The sequence below is a fragment of the Erpetoichthys calabaricus genome, chromosome 1 (assembly GCF_900747795.2).
Source record: "Erpetoichthys calabaricus chromosome 1, fErpCal1.3, whole genome shotgun sequence".
NCBI classification, from domain to species: domain Eukaryota; kingdom Metazoa; phylum Chordata; class Cladistia; order Polypteriformes; family Polypteridae; genus Erpetoichthys; species Erpetoichthys calabaricus.
The window spans coordinates 339444260-339460561 of NC_041394.2; the positions used below are offsets into that span (position 1 = coordinate 339444260).

Sequence of the window (16302 nt, forward strand, 5' to 3'; positions counted from 1 at the left end):
GTGAACCATAGATAGAAGTTTGTCCTCGAGAGAAATTTGGCTTTTTCTAGAAGGTTTTTAAATAAATATAGGTAGGTAGATACTGTACATAAGTAAGTAAATAAATATTCACATACTCCAGAATAACTATAAAGCAAGAAAATTTAAAAGAAAGAAAACTTCTGACTTGGCTGTCACAGTCAAATTGAGGTATTATGCAGGCGTGTTTCTGTTGGTATAAAGGAGCCCCTGTAGCATTTTTGTACACACATCTGCTAAATAATTAATTGACTGAAAGTCCTCAGTGTTAGCGTGTCCAAGAGAGAATGTGAAGCATTGTTCATAATGGCACTCAGTTTTGTCTCCATCCTGTCTTTTGCTATAACCTCCAGGGGGTCCAGAGTATGGCCTATAACTTAGCCTGCTGTTTTAATCAGCTTATTGATTCGGTGGTCCGCTCTTGAAGTGATGTTACCAGCCCAGCACACCACAAAATAGGAAATGGTCCTGGCCATCACAGAGTTACAGAAGATGTGAAGGATGTCGTTTCCCACATTGAAAGAATGCATTCTCCAAAGAAAATGAGCTTGCTCTGCCCTTTCTTATGTAGGTCCTCTGTGTTATGAGACCAGGTAAACTTGTCTTTGATGTGGACCCCCAAGTACTTGTAGGAGTGGACCTCCTCTACATTCATTCCTTGAATAGTGACAGGTCATAGAGGCTCTTTGGTGCAGCTAAAGTCAGTAAGCAGTTCCTTGTTTTTGCAGATGTTAAGATACAGACAGATCTCTTTGCATGGGCATCATAGTCTGGGTGTAATGATAATGATAAAGGTGGGAAGCCTGGAATGAATAGTTTGTTTTTGAGAGGAAGAGGCCCACAGAGACTGCTTATGTGTAGGGACCAGAGGTCTGTGCTACACCCCTGCTCTTTGCACCATGAAACAAAGTTTTCCAGCTGACTCCTCTCCTCAGTCTCATCCCCTTTATCAATACACCTCATAAGTGCAAAATCATCTGAGAAATTCTGCAAGTGACATGACCTGCTGTTATAGTCTAAGGTTTACAGAGTGAAGAGAAAAGGAGACAGGCCTGTTCTTTGTGGTTCTCTAGTGTTACTCACATTCATAGCAGAAACACAGTCTTTGAGTCTCACAAACTGCAGTCTGCCCAGCAAATAGTCCATTATCCAGGACCCCATAGACTCATCCACTTGAAAATCTCTTGAGTTACCCTTTAACAGGATTGGCTGGATGGTGTTGAAGGCCCTGGAGAAATCAAAAAACATCATCCTCACAGTGCTGCCAGCTTTGTCCAGGTGAGAATAAGCCTGGTGGAGCAGATAGATAATTGTAATCCTCCACTCCAGTCTTTGTCTGATAGGCAAACTGCAGTGGGTCCAGGTGGTCTAAAACCAAGAGGACTCATATAGTCCAGGGCCAGTCTCTCAAAGGTCTTCATGATGTGAGACATCAGTGCCACTGGTCTGTAGTCATTAGATGAAGAGGTGCCTGCCTTCTTTGGTACAGGAACAATGCAGGATGTTTTCCAGAGAAGTGTCACTTTCTGAAGCCTTAGGGACAGACAGAACAGGTGACAGAGGACACCATAAAGTTGGTCAGCACAGGCCTTAACAACTCAAAGACTGACTCCATCTGGTCCCACGGCTTTTCCTGTGTGTAGCTTCCTCAGAGTTCTCCTTACTTCGTTTTCAGTTCAGTTGGTCAGCCATGTGGTGTAGGACACTTTTTATTAAATAGGTTGCACGGCCCGAGAACCTATAACATAAGCATTGTTTTAACCAATATCCGGTCTACGTTTCATACATTTTATTTTTTTCATACATAGGAAAAAAATCACAGATATAAGCATAGAACACTGAATAGCAATATTTCAATTAAATTAGTCTTAAATTATCTAACGTTAAATAGTCTTAAAATATTTACTTAGTATTATGCTACATTGGCATCACAAATTTAGTGTAGTTGTTTAATTTCATAAAACATTGCATATAAGTAAAATATCTGTTTTAAAGCTGTAAACTAAAGCCTGTCTGTTTGTCTGTCCAGGATTTTAAATCACCTGTAGCATGCAAACAGTTTGACCTATTGACCTGAAATTTGGTACACATATACTACGTGACATCTACTATCCGCTTTCGGGGTGATGATTGACCTCCAAGGTTATTCCTCTTTTTATATTTATTTTATTTTATTGTAGAATCAACTCCCGGCAGTGGCCAGCAGGGCAGCCGTGCGGCACATGCATATGGGCGCCATTGTCATTCCCTACCACCTTCACCATCACTTCCCCAACCTCTTCATATCTTAAATCATTCTTGAGGCAGATTGAAGACTTAAGTGCCAGCTTAAGTGAAGAATTAAGGAAAACGTATTAAGTAATTGCAACACAAACACTGACTTAATCAGTTTTAACGCGAAAAGATGCCGACGAAAGAATAGAAGAAGCAGATCACTAGGGTGGAGAAAAGAAGAGCTGCTCAGGAAGTACTAAGCCCATTAACCTCTGAGCAAATGAATGGTAAACAAACAGAGAAAGAGTATGAAAACTAGGAATGCTCAAGTCAAGTGTATTTACTGTACGTTATTGGTGTTGTATAACTCCAAGCCACACTTATATCACAGGATTCCATGGTGTTTTATTAATTAAGAAGTATCTGTGACATGTTTTAAACAACAGTTCTCGTTTTGACATTGAAAAGGTCTACTATCTATCTAGCTGACATTAATTCCTTTGTTAATTTGACCATAGAAATGTTGCTGAAGGATCAGTGTTATATTTAACGAGCTTTGTTAACTTTCACAGACGGATAATAATGTAATACATTTAAAACTATTTGATATCTCTTGCCTAACATGTATCCTCAGTGTTCTTCCAATGCTTTACCTTGATGTTCTCATCTTGGCTGGCACTTCCTCTCTTGATCACATCCTGTAAAGCCTGCTTCTTGTACTCGGTGATTACAAGGTGCGTTGCTTGCCTTATGTCTGCTTTTTGACTACATCCTGCCTTTGGTGGTAACTCTCAGTGTTCCTCCTACGCCTTTCCTCTGTATCCGTGTGTGTGTGTGTGTGCGTGTGTGTGTGCGTGTGTGTGTGTGTGTGTGTGTGTGTGTGTGTGTGTCAACCTCCCTTTCCCAGTGCTTTCTGTCTCAATCACATTTGGCTGAGCAACCAAAGGGGACTGACCAATCAGGCGAAAGCCAAACTCACCAATATTTTGTTCAGATGAACCGAACACACACACACACACACACATTTATTAGCATTTTATGATATAAACTAGCCATGGTACAGGTAATAGAATAATTAAAAAAAGAAAAAACTAGGGGGCTTCGCCCCCTGCCACTCGCATTATGTAGAGGGGGGCTGAACGCACCCTAAGGAGACGTAATCGCTCCTGCAACACCCCCTCTTAAACAGTGATACAATGGGAAACAGTTTTGTTTTTACCTCCTCTTTGCTCGATCAGCTGCTGGCTTGCTGCTGTCTGCCGTGCTGCATGATCTGCATTTCCGTGGCACACTTCTGTCATATCACCTGTGTGCATATATTCGGTCTCTTTTCACTTTTACCTTTTCATCAATATCGTATTGAATTTTGATTCTGTGTTTGGAATGACATTGTGACAACATAACATATAACTGCCCATGAGTGAAAATCGTTTCTTTCTCTCTACAAGAAATGTGTCTGACATAACCACGCAGGACTTTTCCAAATCTCTTTGCATAAGCTCTTGCCTCACGGGGCTTCCGGCCCCGGGTGTGGTTACATCGCTTGGCATGAAGACTTGTCTCGCTGGATGTGAAAGTGTCTCTGAGACAATCACATGTCGTCTCCTTCCAAGATTTTTTTTTTTTATAAGAGAGAGATATATTTGTTATCTCTTGTTCTATGTGTCACCTCCTGTCTAGTTTTATACTTACAGTCTTTGAAGGTGATGCCCTCAGAGTGCCTCTTTAGCCTTTACTCCACCTCATGCATCTCACACTTGCACTTTGTCTTTCGATCACATCACCAAAGCCAAGCTGACCAATCAGATTGCTCAGAGGGACTGAACACACTGATCTTGGTGCTTTCTCTAATAGTAGATTGATAGATAAGGATTGTTGAATCACGTTAAGATTATAGTCCTGGGATGTGACAGTACAAGCGGAAAGTCGTGCCAAAAGTCCAAATCCACTACAAGGGAAATGTCTGATGGTTTTGGTAGAGGTCTGTATAATGTAATTATGTACTATTTTAGACTGAAACACATTTTAGAAAATATTTCAACTTTTAATTATGAACAGAGGAATGGATTTTTATCTGTTGGATAGCTTGTTAAGATATATGTTATTTAAATGGATTCAACAGCAGGTATTCTTGAAGCAGACAGGCACCCTCAGCCCCAAAAAAGGCACTCGGAGTCTCAGGGCAGACAGCAGAATCACACTTTATTGTACTGCGCACATACAGACTCCATTCCGATGACTTGAGCAATTAGCAAATATGTCGATCTTGTATTTATTACAATTTTCTATGAAAAGGTTCACCTCAATCAATTTCTTTCAACACTCCTATCTGACTTAAATTTTCCACGCCTTGGTTCTACCTCTCATTAATTCCATCATTGTTTCCTAGCTTAATGAACATGGCAATCCATCAAGGCAGTCCGGCAGCCTTCCTTCCTCCCTGGGCCCCGTCTAGTTCTTGCCACCACCATTACTTGAGGCCTTCAGCCCTTGCTCACCACCTGTAGAGGTGTGTGTGATTGGGGGGTTTGATAGCCTCTCTTTGCATACCTGACATTGACTCATGGAATATTGGTAGTTTCTAGCTTGCTAAGAAAAATGTAAAAAATATACAGCCGCAAGCCTTGTTGTGACTTAACCCTTACTATACTAACATGCATTAAAATATACTGTTTAGTTTCATTCATGCTTATGATTCTCTTTGAATATATGCAAATCATCAACTTTGAGGATATTCTTTTCTATAGTATTCACCTCTACAACTTGAACCAATGAAAGTTCAGCTTCTTACTCACTCCATACCACTGCTGCCAAGCAAACACAGAACAAGACATGACTCCCTCACAATTCTAAGCTGATGGCTTTACACACATACACTGTGAAACCCACTTAATTCAATAGATTCACCAGTCGGGCTCAACTGCACAGCACTCTGGGTAAAATGCTTAATGTGATTAGGCTGACTTATTACACAATTCACATACAAGTCCACACAGACATAACCCATAAGATACAAATTCAGAGATACAGAATCTCATTTCCTGTTTCCTTTTACAGTCACAGATTTTCATGGTTTGTGACTCAGTGTTTTATAATTTCATGTGCTAACAAGTTTACCACCAATTTTTAGCATGCAGTAAAATTTATATTGAGTTGGTAAATACAGAATTGAAGTCTTGGACACCTTTAAAAAAAGTTTATATATGTTCATTGAGTGTCATATCATTTAGCCATTCTCCATCATTAAGCTCCTTTATCAGAGAGTTTTTTTTGTAATCATTTATAGAAAATTGTATTCTTAAAATTGGTAATCTCTATGTATTAGAAAAGTATTGTGAGCACATGAGAAAAGTAGACACTATATTTTACTAAGCATTAAGACATAAGAGTTAAGATTAAAAAGACATCCCTACATATTTTTTATTATTCTGTATGAGCTAGAAACCGCCAATAGTTTATTAAGCCAAAGGTTAGACGTGCAGGAGAGCTGGAGAAAGATGGCCCCTCACATAGAGAGGGAATGTGAACTGTTTGGCTGTAAATTAGACCCCACTCTGTTTCTCTTATCTGTTTGATAAGGGCTATTTTCGCTTGCTAGTATGACACCCCCTTAACTAAGAATTATTGGTGGAATCAATTAGAGGTTGGAATAGAGCAGTGATTCTCAAACTGTGGGGCGGGCCCCCCTAGGGGGGCGCAAAGTAACCAAAAGGGGGGCGTGAAGAACAAGAATCGAAAATATGAAAAACACATCTATTGAAACCAAAACAAATTAACTTAAACTACATTCTGATACTAGAAAAATTAATATAGAGTTAGATAAATGTTGATAAAAGTTAAGTAGGTATAATAAAATATGCATCTATGATATAGCATTAATTAAAAAAGAACAAATTGGTATTAGTGGGCTCCTTTGAAAAAAAACGTTAGGGGGGGGCGCGATTAAAACTGTTATGAAAACTCGGGTCGCAAACACTTAAAGGTTGAGAAACGCTGGAATAGAGCAATGGATTGGTACATGTCAGATGAGGAATAATAATGACTTGTGTGATAAAAATTGTAATAAAAGTAAAAGGTTCCCATTGCTTGGAGTTCATTGTTCCATCTTAAGTGAGTCTGCATGTGCTCCATACCATAAAGTTTAATTCTGCTGTCTGTTCTGAGTCTCAGTGCCTTCATTGGGGCTGAGGGTGCCCCTGCCGTGTCAGCCTGCTTCAACACCTTTTGCAAACGTTCACTGTTTCGGTTATATGTGACCTTCCATGAGTCTTCAAACTGTGTGCTCAAAATTCCTGCTTTTTCTGTGGGCCCAAAACACTCATATTAGAAAAAATTTGAATTAAGGGGTTTGGAGAACATTGCGTTAAAGAAGTAATGTCCACAATGGCACCATGCTGCTGGGTATATTACTACACTTGTTAGCTGAGTAAGATATTATATATTTTCGTTATTTTGATTTAAGGAGGAAAATAATCAGAAACATACTTTTTTCTTTTTTTAGGAAGCCATTTCACCTTTTAAAGAAACTGCAGTCAGGATGTTCAGTGAGGCACAGGGCTCCAGATCTCTCATCAGATCGGGTGTAAATTTGCCGGTCATAAAATGAATTATTCCAAATATCATATATATCTATGTCTCTGGTTTTTTTTTGTCAGTGCTGCTTTGACATCATGGACCCTAAGTTGCATACTAATTCAGCATGAGCAGGAACACTCAATAAAACTGAATAACAAAAATGTCAATGAGATATGAAGAAGGCAGATTCACCAGCATTTGTGTGTCAGCTTTTATCCCTCCAGATCACAGAATTTCCAGTTCCATTATCTCAAAACACCACTCACGTCTACAGTTTTTCCCAGTTTCAAATAAAAACTAACCACATCAGATCTGGGGTTTGGGGTTGTACCGTGATCGTGACTGAGAGAATAAAAGTGGATTAAAAAAAAGTTAGCTTTTACAAGTACTATAAATTTACATTGGCTGTTACAGACACAAATCAAATGTATGTTTTTATTGTATAATATTAACAATAAGAGCAGTTCACTACTCCTCTTCTTCTGCTTTCGACTGCTCCTGTTAGGGGTCGCCACAGCGGATCATCTTCTTCCATATCTTTCTGTCCTCTGTATCTTGTTTTGTTACACCCATCACCCGCATGTCCTCTCTCACCACTCACTACTCAAAACAGTAAATTTGCAAGGCAGCCAGAATCAAACCGGCGACCTCTTGGTTACAAGCCAGCAGTTCTTACTGCTGCACTATGGAAACTGTCGTATTATACTTGTACCTTTTGTGAAAGTGTTTATTTGATATTTGGACTTCAGCCTTCACATATTATACAGTTCATGTCGACATTTTGTCATTTATTACTAAAACATGAAAAATGTTTCTGTTATTCTGTTTTAAATTGTTGTAGACATGGATCACACATGAAATGCATGTGTTCCAAATAATGATCTATTATTTATCCTCTAAAACTCCAGCACTTCACTCCAAGATAATCGAGGCTTGAACTGGGAGAGCTTTGTGCCCTTTCTGCGTTTGGTGGTGGGGATGGTATAGTAGGCTGCTTGCTGTTTGTGTTGGTCGGCACATTTACAAGACAAAAGACACTGACGGAGAGGTACAAAGGGATTTAAGATGGCCCGAAATTACCAAGTTTTTTTGTAGGCATTGGTAATTCTAGTGTTAAGCAACATGACCCCTTTTATTAACTAACTAGGAAGATTACATTATGCAAGCTTTCGAGGAAACTCAGGCCCCTTCTTCAGGCAAGACATCTCAGGCATGCTCTGTAAAGCATATTGTGATGGTGTCTGCTGTCAATAATTCCATCTAAATTAAGGATTGGTTGATGGTCACAACATAAGTGTTCATTAATGCAGTATGTCCTGTGTCACTATTTAATTTCCTGTAAGTTCCTATAGAAATTCAATTAAGTGCTTCTTAAGATAAATGAATAGATGAAGTAAATGTGGTGGCCTGCCATTCAGCTCATTTACTTTAAACACACTATGCGTAACCCAAGTAGTGAATACTGGTGGGCCTCAAGTGTGTGAGGTGGTTCCCCTCAAGCCCACTGGACCTTCACTTCACACTTATGAGTTTGTTTTACACCTGATAGTCTGATATGAAGAGTGATGATATCAGCATGCTGTAATGTGATTTCTGTAAGTTGTCTGACTTAGCTGGTAGGATGCCAGAAAAAGAAAATCAAATGTGTTTAGATCTGAATTGTGTAGTTTTGATGGAATTAAATTCTGTTCTTTCAACAGCAAGGAGGAAGTAGCTGCCATTTACTGTTAATACCGAGATGGATGTGAAAGAGGAGACGTGGGAGGCTGACATAAATACCATGGAGACAATGGCTGTAACTGTTAAAGAGGAGGAATGTGAATGGGAGTGTGTCCACCCTAAGCAAGAGAATCTCAGCATTAAGGGTGAAGATTATGAAGTGGGCTCAGTGGACATTAAAGAAGAGGCAGAAAAGAAGTATGTCAGCCTGGAGACGCTCGACCATACAAGTATGGAGGGTGTCGACTTCAACGTGAGGTCTGAGTCATTACAGTCTGACACAAAGAGAACTGAGGAAATTTCATCTGTTAGAACTCTGGAAGATCAGCCGTCATCTTCAAATTGGGCTGAAAGAAGTAAGTGGGTAAACAAAAATACATTTACTTTTAGGTTCAGTGGTTGTAGCAAGAAGTTTATTTGTGACAAATGTAATTTGTGAAATTTAATCCATGCACTTCAGCTGAGAGAGAGAGACTGCTAGGGAGATTGACTAATGACAACTGTAAGTTAGGTTAGGGAGATGGGCAGAAAACATGTGAAGGACAAAAGCGTGTTGTTTTGTGAAGAGGTAATATCTGCTTGACCAATATGGTTACAAAACACCAGTGTTTGTGAGGGTATTAATAACCAGCCAATTTTGACAAGAATTCTATGAATATGTAATTATGTGAGTGTTTATAATGAATAATAATTCTTTGCATTTATATAGCGCTTTTCTCAATACTCAAAACGCTTAGCAATTGCAGGTTAAGGGCCTTGCTCAAGGGCCCAACAGAGCAGAGTCCCTTTTGGCATTTTACGGGATTCGAACCAGCAACCTTCCGATTGCCAGTGCAGATCCCTAGCCTCAGAACCACCACTCCGCCACATGCCTATGCTTCTCTCCAGCATGAATATATATATGTATACAGGATTATACATTAAATATTAGGAATGGATGCTCTCTTTTTAAGCAAGTTAAATACATATGTCTCTTTTTGTACCATATTTCTCTCTTGTAATCATTTTCCAGCATGGGTATAAAAGGGATGGTGTTTGGTTCTAGTCAATTCTGCATCAAGAAAGACATCCCGGGGAGAAATAGCACCCCCTGCTGGATACAGTGGCATAGCCCTGAAAAGGCAGCCTTGTACTTTTTACATGAAACTTGAAAATTTAGTGAACTTCGATATGGAGAGGTGGAAAGCACTGTAAACCTTTGCTCCAAGAAGAGTTTGTTGATTTAAGTGGTGGTGGTGCTGCTGTCTTTTTTTCCATTAGTTGGACTCAGTGTTGTTGATCTTAATCTCCAAGGTGTCATTTTGAGATGTTGCTGTGTTTATAGCAGTATTCCCTTTACATAGTAGCAGTTAAAATATTTCTCAACTTAAACATTAATGTAATCAAATCAAATATAAAACCAAAGCTATTTGCCACTGCCAGTGCATTAATGTTTTATCTAGTTTGTTATATAAAAATAAGTTACCTTCAGAGTCACAATCACAACATTATAATGGGCACCTTCCGAACAACAGCAAGTTAACATTTCTAATTCTGTTTTCTTTATTAACTGAACAGATGCCAGCAGAAACATTTTATTTTATCAGGGAGCAGCATAAACAGTCTATGTTCAGTAGCAACTCTTTGAGGGCTAATATTTTTTTCCAAAAAACTCAGTTTTCTGAAAAAACGCACAAAGCAATGGTTTCACATATAAATCAACGTAAAATGTCTGTTGCTGCCTGTTGTGCCTGCTGCCGGTGCCTATTTACAGTTTATAGCAGCAGCGGCTTTGTGGGGGGAGGCTCAATGGCCAGCAGGAATGCACGGTGGGCTGGCTGTCTTTGTGAGACAGGTGTGCTGGGGTGGCAGTTGCAGTGAGACACAATATGATTTTGTAGCTCCTGTCTTCGTAAGTGTCTGTCCTCCCAGGCGAACATTGCCATAGGCGCATCAGCTACACGAAAATGTTCAGCACGACAATCAGCTGGGGACTGATTAGCTGATGCTGGTACCTCACTTTCATTTTCAATCTACATCTCCAGATCATTTGCATCAAAATCAGAGTCCGACAAATCGGAGTCTGATTCGGCGATAAAACAAAAAAGGTTTTGCTTTGAGCATTCACGTTGGTATCTCTCCACATGCCATTTTAGAAGCCGTTTGCTTTTCGCTACTCATACACATGCAGGGAATCGAGGTCAAATCAACAAAGCTAACTTTCCTTCTAGCAAAAGCATAACGAACAGCGATATAACAAGAAGATCACTGATCTCTGTCGATTTCTAGCGAGACTGAGGCTTTCAAAATAATAATAACAAAAACTGCGTTAATGCTCAATAAAATAATTGTCGGTGTTAATGCGTTAACGCGATAAAAACACATTAACTTGCACCACCCTGATATTGATATTGTGCTTTGAGAACAATTAGAGATATATGAAATACTGCATTTCAAGTCAAAATTATCACAATATCAATATAACTTTATATCGCCTAGCTGTACTTGGAGTTTCCTGCTATAATCCTGTGACAAAAATAATAAGTCAGTAAGTAAATCATTTACTTGCAAGAATATAAAAATTAAGCAAGGATTAAAACCGAGCATATTTCAATATGATTAATCTAAATAAACAATAATACATGACCTTTGCTATTATAATAGAGAGTACATGTGAGACCAATATGTGTCACAAAGCATGGCACTCAGTTTTACAAATGAGTGGTCTTGTTTTTATGATTAACTGGATATTGTAAATAAAATTTCTCTTTAAGTGAATTAATTGTTCAACGTTTAATTTTAAAAAATACTTTAAGACTGATGGTAATATGATGATACAATTCTGTAATACAGCTAAAAAATGTGATCAATAATCTTGTCAATCATATGCGACCTCTTTACTGTTTTCAGTTCTGTTTTAACATGAGTGGTAATCGTGTTCATGTGGTTAGTAGTTGTAATATGAAAGGGGAATGATCAAGATGAGAGTATTTTCACATGCATTTTTAAGATTGCTTATGCTGTGAGAAACTTCCTTATAATTTTAACAAGTATTTATTTAGTGCTGTGACTTAATGTAAATAATACGGCAGTGAATTGAAAATAAGCTTTTGTTTTCCTTTTCAACTTCATACAGGAGACAAACCTCACTGCTGTCCTAAATGTGGCAAACGATTTCATCATTTAAGAAAGCTTCGGATTCACACAAGAATTCACACTGGGGAGAAGCCGTACAGCTGTTCTGAATGTGGCAAACGATTCTGCCACAAGAGTTCTCTCCATGGACACAAAAAAATCCACACTGGAGAGAAGCCGTATTGCTGTACTGAATGTGGCAAACAGTTTGCCGAAAGCAGAAGTCTGAAGAACCACACAAGAATTCATACTGGAGAAAAACCATTTTGTTGTTTGGAATGTGGCAAACTGTTTTCAGTGAAGAGCAGCCTTAAGATACACACAAGAACTCATACTGGAGAGAAGCCATACTGCTGTTCTGAATGTGGCAAACGATTTCGTGACAGGGGTTCTCTTCGGTACCACACTAGAAATCACACCGGAGGGGAGATGTATGGCTGTTCTGAATGTGGCAAACAATTCTCACATATCACCAGTCTTCAGATTCACACCAGAATTCATACTGGAGAGAAGCCATTTTGCTGTACACATTGTGACAAGCGATTCTGTACCAGGAGTTCTCTTCAGAAACACACAAGACTTCATACAGGACAGGATCTGTATTCCTGCTCTGAATGTGGCAAACAGTTCTCAAGAAAGAGCTCTCTTAGGAATCACAAATTAATTCACACTGGAGAGAAGCCGTATTCTTGTTCTGAATGTGGGAAACGATTTTCTTCAAGTAGCACTCTTCAGAACCACAAAAGAATACACACTGGAGAAAAGCCATATTGCTGTTTGGAATGTGGCAAACAGTTTTCTCAAAGAAACACTCTTCAGAGCCACACAAAAATTCATACAGGAGATAAGCCGTTTTGCTGTTCAGAATGTGGCAAGTGTTTTTCTGGAAGAAACACTCTTCAGGGCCATAAAAGAATTCATACAGGGGAGAAGCCATATTGCTGTTGTGAATGTGGCAAACAGTTTGCACAAAAGAACAGTCTTAGGAGGCACAAAAGAGTTCACACAGGAGAAAAGCCATTTTGCTGTTCAGAATGTGGCAAACAGTTTTCACTTAAGTTCAATCTTCAGAGCCACCAAAGAATTCACACAAAAGAAAAGCCGTATTGCTGTCCTGAATGTGGTAAACAATTTTCAATGAAGAGAGGTCTACTGGAACACACAAAAACTCATACAGGAGAAAAACCATTTTGCTGTTCAGAATGTGGCAAGCAGTTTTCACAGAAGACCAATCTTCAGAGCCACATGAGAACTCACACAAAAGAGAAGCCATATTCCTGTACTGAATGTGGTAAGCAATTTTCAGTGAAGAAGGTTCTTCTGGAACACACAAATATTCATACGGGAGAGAAGCCTTTTTGCTGTTTGGAATGTGGCAGGAGGTTTTCACAGAGGAGCAATCTCCGGGGCCATAAAAGAACTCACACAAAAGAGAAGCCTCATTGTTGTTCTGAGTGTGGTAAACAGTTTTCAGTGAAGAAGGTTCTTCTTGAACATATAAGAATTCATACGGGAGAGAAGCCGTTTTGCTGTTCAGAATGTGGCAAGCGGTTTTCACAAAGGAGCAATTTTCTGACCCACAAAAGAGTTCACAGTGGCTCCACCACCACCACCACCACGAACAGACAAGACCACACAAGAAAATGAAAGAATTGGACAGTTACCAGTGTTCAGTTAAAAATGAAGATGACCTCATGTAGAGCTACTGTTATACGACGAGTCCAGAGTTTTAAAATAAAGCATATGCCAGAAGGACTTGCACAAAACTGAAATATATCAAAGTAAACTTTATACCTAAGTTAAGTAAAATAAGCAATTCAAGCCTAAGAGCTGCAATTGGAATAATTAATGAACGAAAGCAAAAAAAGTCAAGAGTGTTTAGAATATCTAAAGAGGAAAAACGAGCAGAATTGATACCATCTAGGGTTGTAACGGCACCTGTATTTGTACTGAACCATCACCGCATGGACGTTACAGTTTGGTCCGTGCAGTCGTACAGAGAATATGCGGCGACTGTGGAAGGATTGAGTAATGCAGTGTGGAACCAAATTTACTATAATGAGTTTCACATGGAAACGGTATGCTTTTAGCAAGTTGAGCCACAAGCTGATAGACGTCTCACAAAATCAGTCACACTATGGCAAGGGTAAACACCACAGATGCTTCTTTTAACACTAGGATTACCAGAGTCTACGAAAAAACTCGTAGATCCGGCCCACCTTAAAACCGTTCTCACCTCTCTTTTGTCTTCTAAATGTGCCGATTAAGAGGAGCAGCGAGCAGCCGGCTATTCCATCCCCCACCGTTGCAGAACGTTCACTAAGTTTTCCCAGCTCATGCCTTGTTTGATTATCTGGGAGTGACTGAACTGCTGGAGTTTTAGAATGGAAATAATAGATCACTATTTGGAATACATGCATTTCATGCGTGTTCCGTTTCTACAGTAATCTGTGTAATCACATTGCTAAAACAGAAACTTTTTCATATTTTAGTAATAAATGTTACAAAATGTAGGCATAAACTATAGAATCTGTTAAGCCTGAAGTCCAAACATCAAATAAACACTTTCACAAAAGGTTCAAGGATGCTACGACACCTTCCGTGGCTTAACGCTACGGTTTTGCTGACTTGGAGCACAGCTGCCTTACTGTGCTACAGAGACCTGAGTTCGATTCCCAGCCTTGGAGAAAGTTTTTTTTTTTTCCTCAAACGGACATTAAATTTATAAATTGGTATGCACTGTAAATCGTTAAGTTTAAAATGTCAATAGCGGTTATTTCTGTTGATTAATTCATGCTTTTTTACTTAGAGTCAGAACAGGAGCTTGTTCAGCTTATTCAGCTTCTGATCTGACTCAAACAGCGCCAGTATAACTTCACACCCCGATCTGCCGCTGTTCGTTTTCAAATAATATTGCATTACTTCGACGATGTTTTCTAATTGGTACTATTCGCGGTCATAAAATGATTTCTTCAAAACATCATATTTTTTTAAAATGTGCATTGTAGCACGCAGCAACTGGCCACCTGCATGTTCTTGCACACACTGAATAAGACAGCGCTATATGCAATCATCAGATTCAAATGTTAACAGTTATATAGCACGGAATGAAAATCAGCAGTTCTTAGCATTCCACCACGCAAGCTGTCATATCAACTGCCTACTGTAACATGCTTTCTTTTTCTTCGGTTTATAGTCTTGAATAAAAGTACACTTGTTTTGTTATACTTTTACAACAACATATGTTCCTGTGTTTGAGCTACATGGGCATGCTCAAAAAATACACGTATAATGCCACGAAAAGTGCATGCAGACACTTCAGTTCGCAAGCATTGGTACGACAATGCAGTCACAAGTACACTGCAGAGCTAAAGCGAGTCTTTATGTGAAAACAGCAGTGTCAGATGGGGAGTGTCTGATGATTGCATATAGCGCTGAAGTTACTACTCTTTACTATGCTTTCCTCTGCATGTCCTGGAGTACAAAAGAAACAGCATACAGCAACATGTGGGGACTGGCAATACTGGGGGAAAAAAACACGCGGTCGTATGTATCGTGATAAACTGCAGAACTATAGCGCGTCTTTATGTGAAAACAGCAGTGTTAGATGGGGGGAGAGGGGGTGGTAGGGAAGGATCCTGAACGCGACTGAGACAATGAAAAGTGAATTTAAAAAAAAATAAACAAAGCTAACCTTTACAAATATCATAAATTACACCGCCTGTTACAGACTGAAATCAAATGTATCTTTTTATTCTAAAATAGTGAAAATAAGAACACTTCACAAAAGGGAGTCATGCAGGATCGAACTCATGACCTTGTGATTCCCAGTCAGCGACTGATACTGTTGTGCCACGGAAGCAGCGATAGCTAACGTGTGTCAATGTCACACACTAAGGCGGCTTTTTTTGGCGGTGGCTTTTTTTTGTACCTTTTGTGAAAGTGTTTCTTTGATATCTGGACTTCAGGCTTCATACATTATATAGTTTATGCCTACATTTTGTCATTTGCTACTAAAATATAAAAAACGTTTCTGTTTTAACAATGTGTTTACACAGATTACTGTAGAAATGCAACACTTATGAAATGCGTTTGTTCCAAATAACAATCTATTATTTCCACTCTAAAACTCCACTTCACTCCCAGATAATCAATCAAGGCATGAGCTGGGAGATGCAAGTCGGTGGGGGGGATGGAATAGCCGGCTGCCGGCAGCTTGTCTTTATCAGTACATTTAGATGACAAAAGACGCTGGTGGTGAGGTGAGAACGGTTTTAAGAAGTGATTTAAGGTGGGCCGGATCTACAAGTTTTTTCGTAGGCTCCGGTAATTCTAGTGTTAAATTAGCTGTGTTGGGAACATTTTGGGTTCCCAGTGAATTACGATCGCAATGGAGAGCGAGTGGACAGTGTGGTGACGTGGCTCGGCATTTGTAGGATATGTGTGGCAAACGCATCAAACATGCTAATGCATTGTCAATGAGTGGACACTAGGTGGCACTGTTGCCCTTTTTTTTCCTCAACAGATGGACGCAGGTTAAAATACCAAGAAGTTATTTAATTTCTTCTTTAGTGCCCTTCAAGCACCACAGCCACCAATAAACAGGCAAGAAAACACCAATCACAATACTAATAAACATAAATCTCTCATCCACACCTCCCA

The 16302-nt window shown here is 39.3% G+C and overlaps 1 protein-coding gene across 1 annotated transcript in view; it reads left to right on the top strand.

Annotated features, from left to right (window-relative positions):
• LOC114667993 (zinc finger protein 709-like) overlaps positions 1–14169 on the top strand; it is a 67582-nt gene extending 53413 nt beyond the window's left edge. Inside the window, exons 4-5 of the mRNA XM_051933794.1 lie at positions 8522–8882; positions 11642–14169. Coding sequence (XP_051789754.1) covers positions 8522–8882; positions 11642–13287 — 2007 coding nt within the window. The 3' untranslated portion in view covers positions 13288–14169. The remainder of the gene's footprint in view (positions 1–8521; positions 8883–11641) is intronic.
• The last annotated feature ends 2133 nt before the right edge of the window (positions 14170–16302 follow it).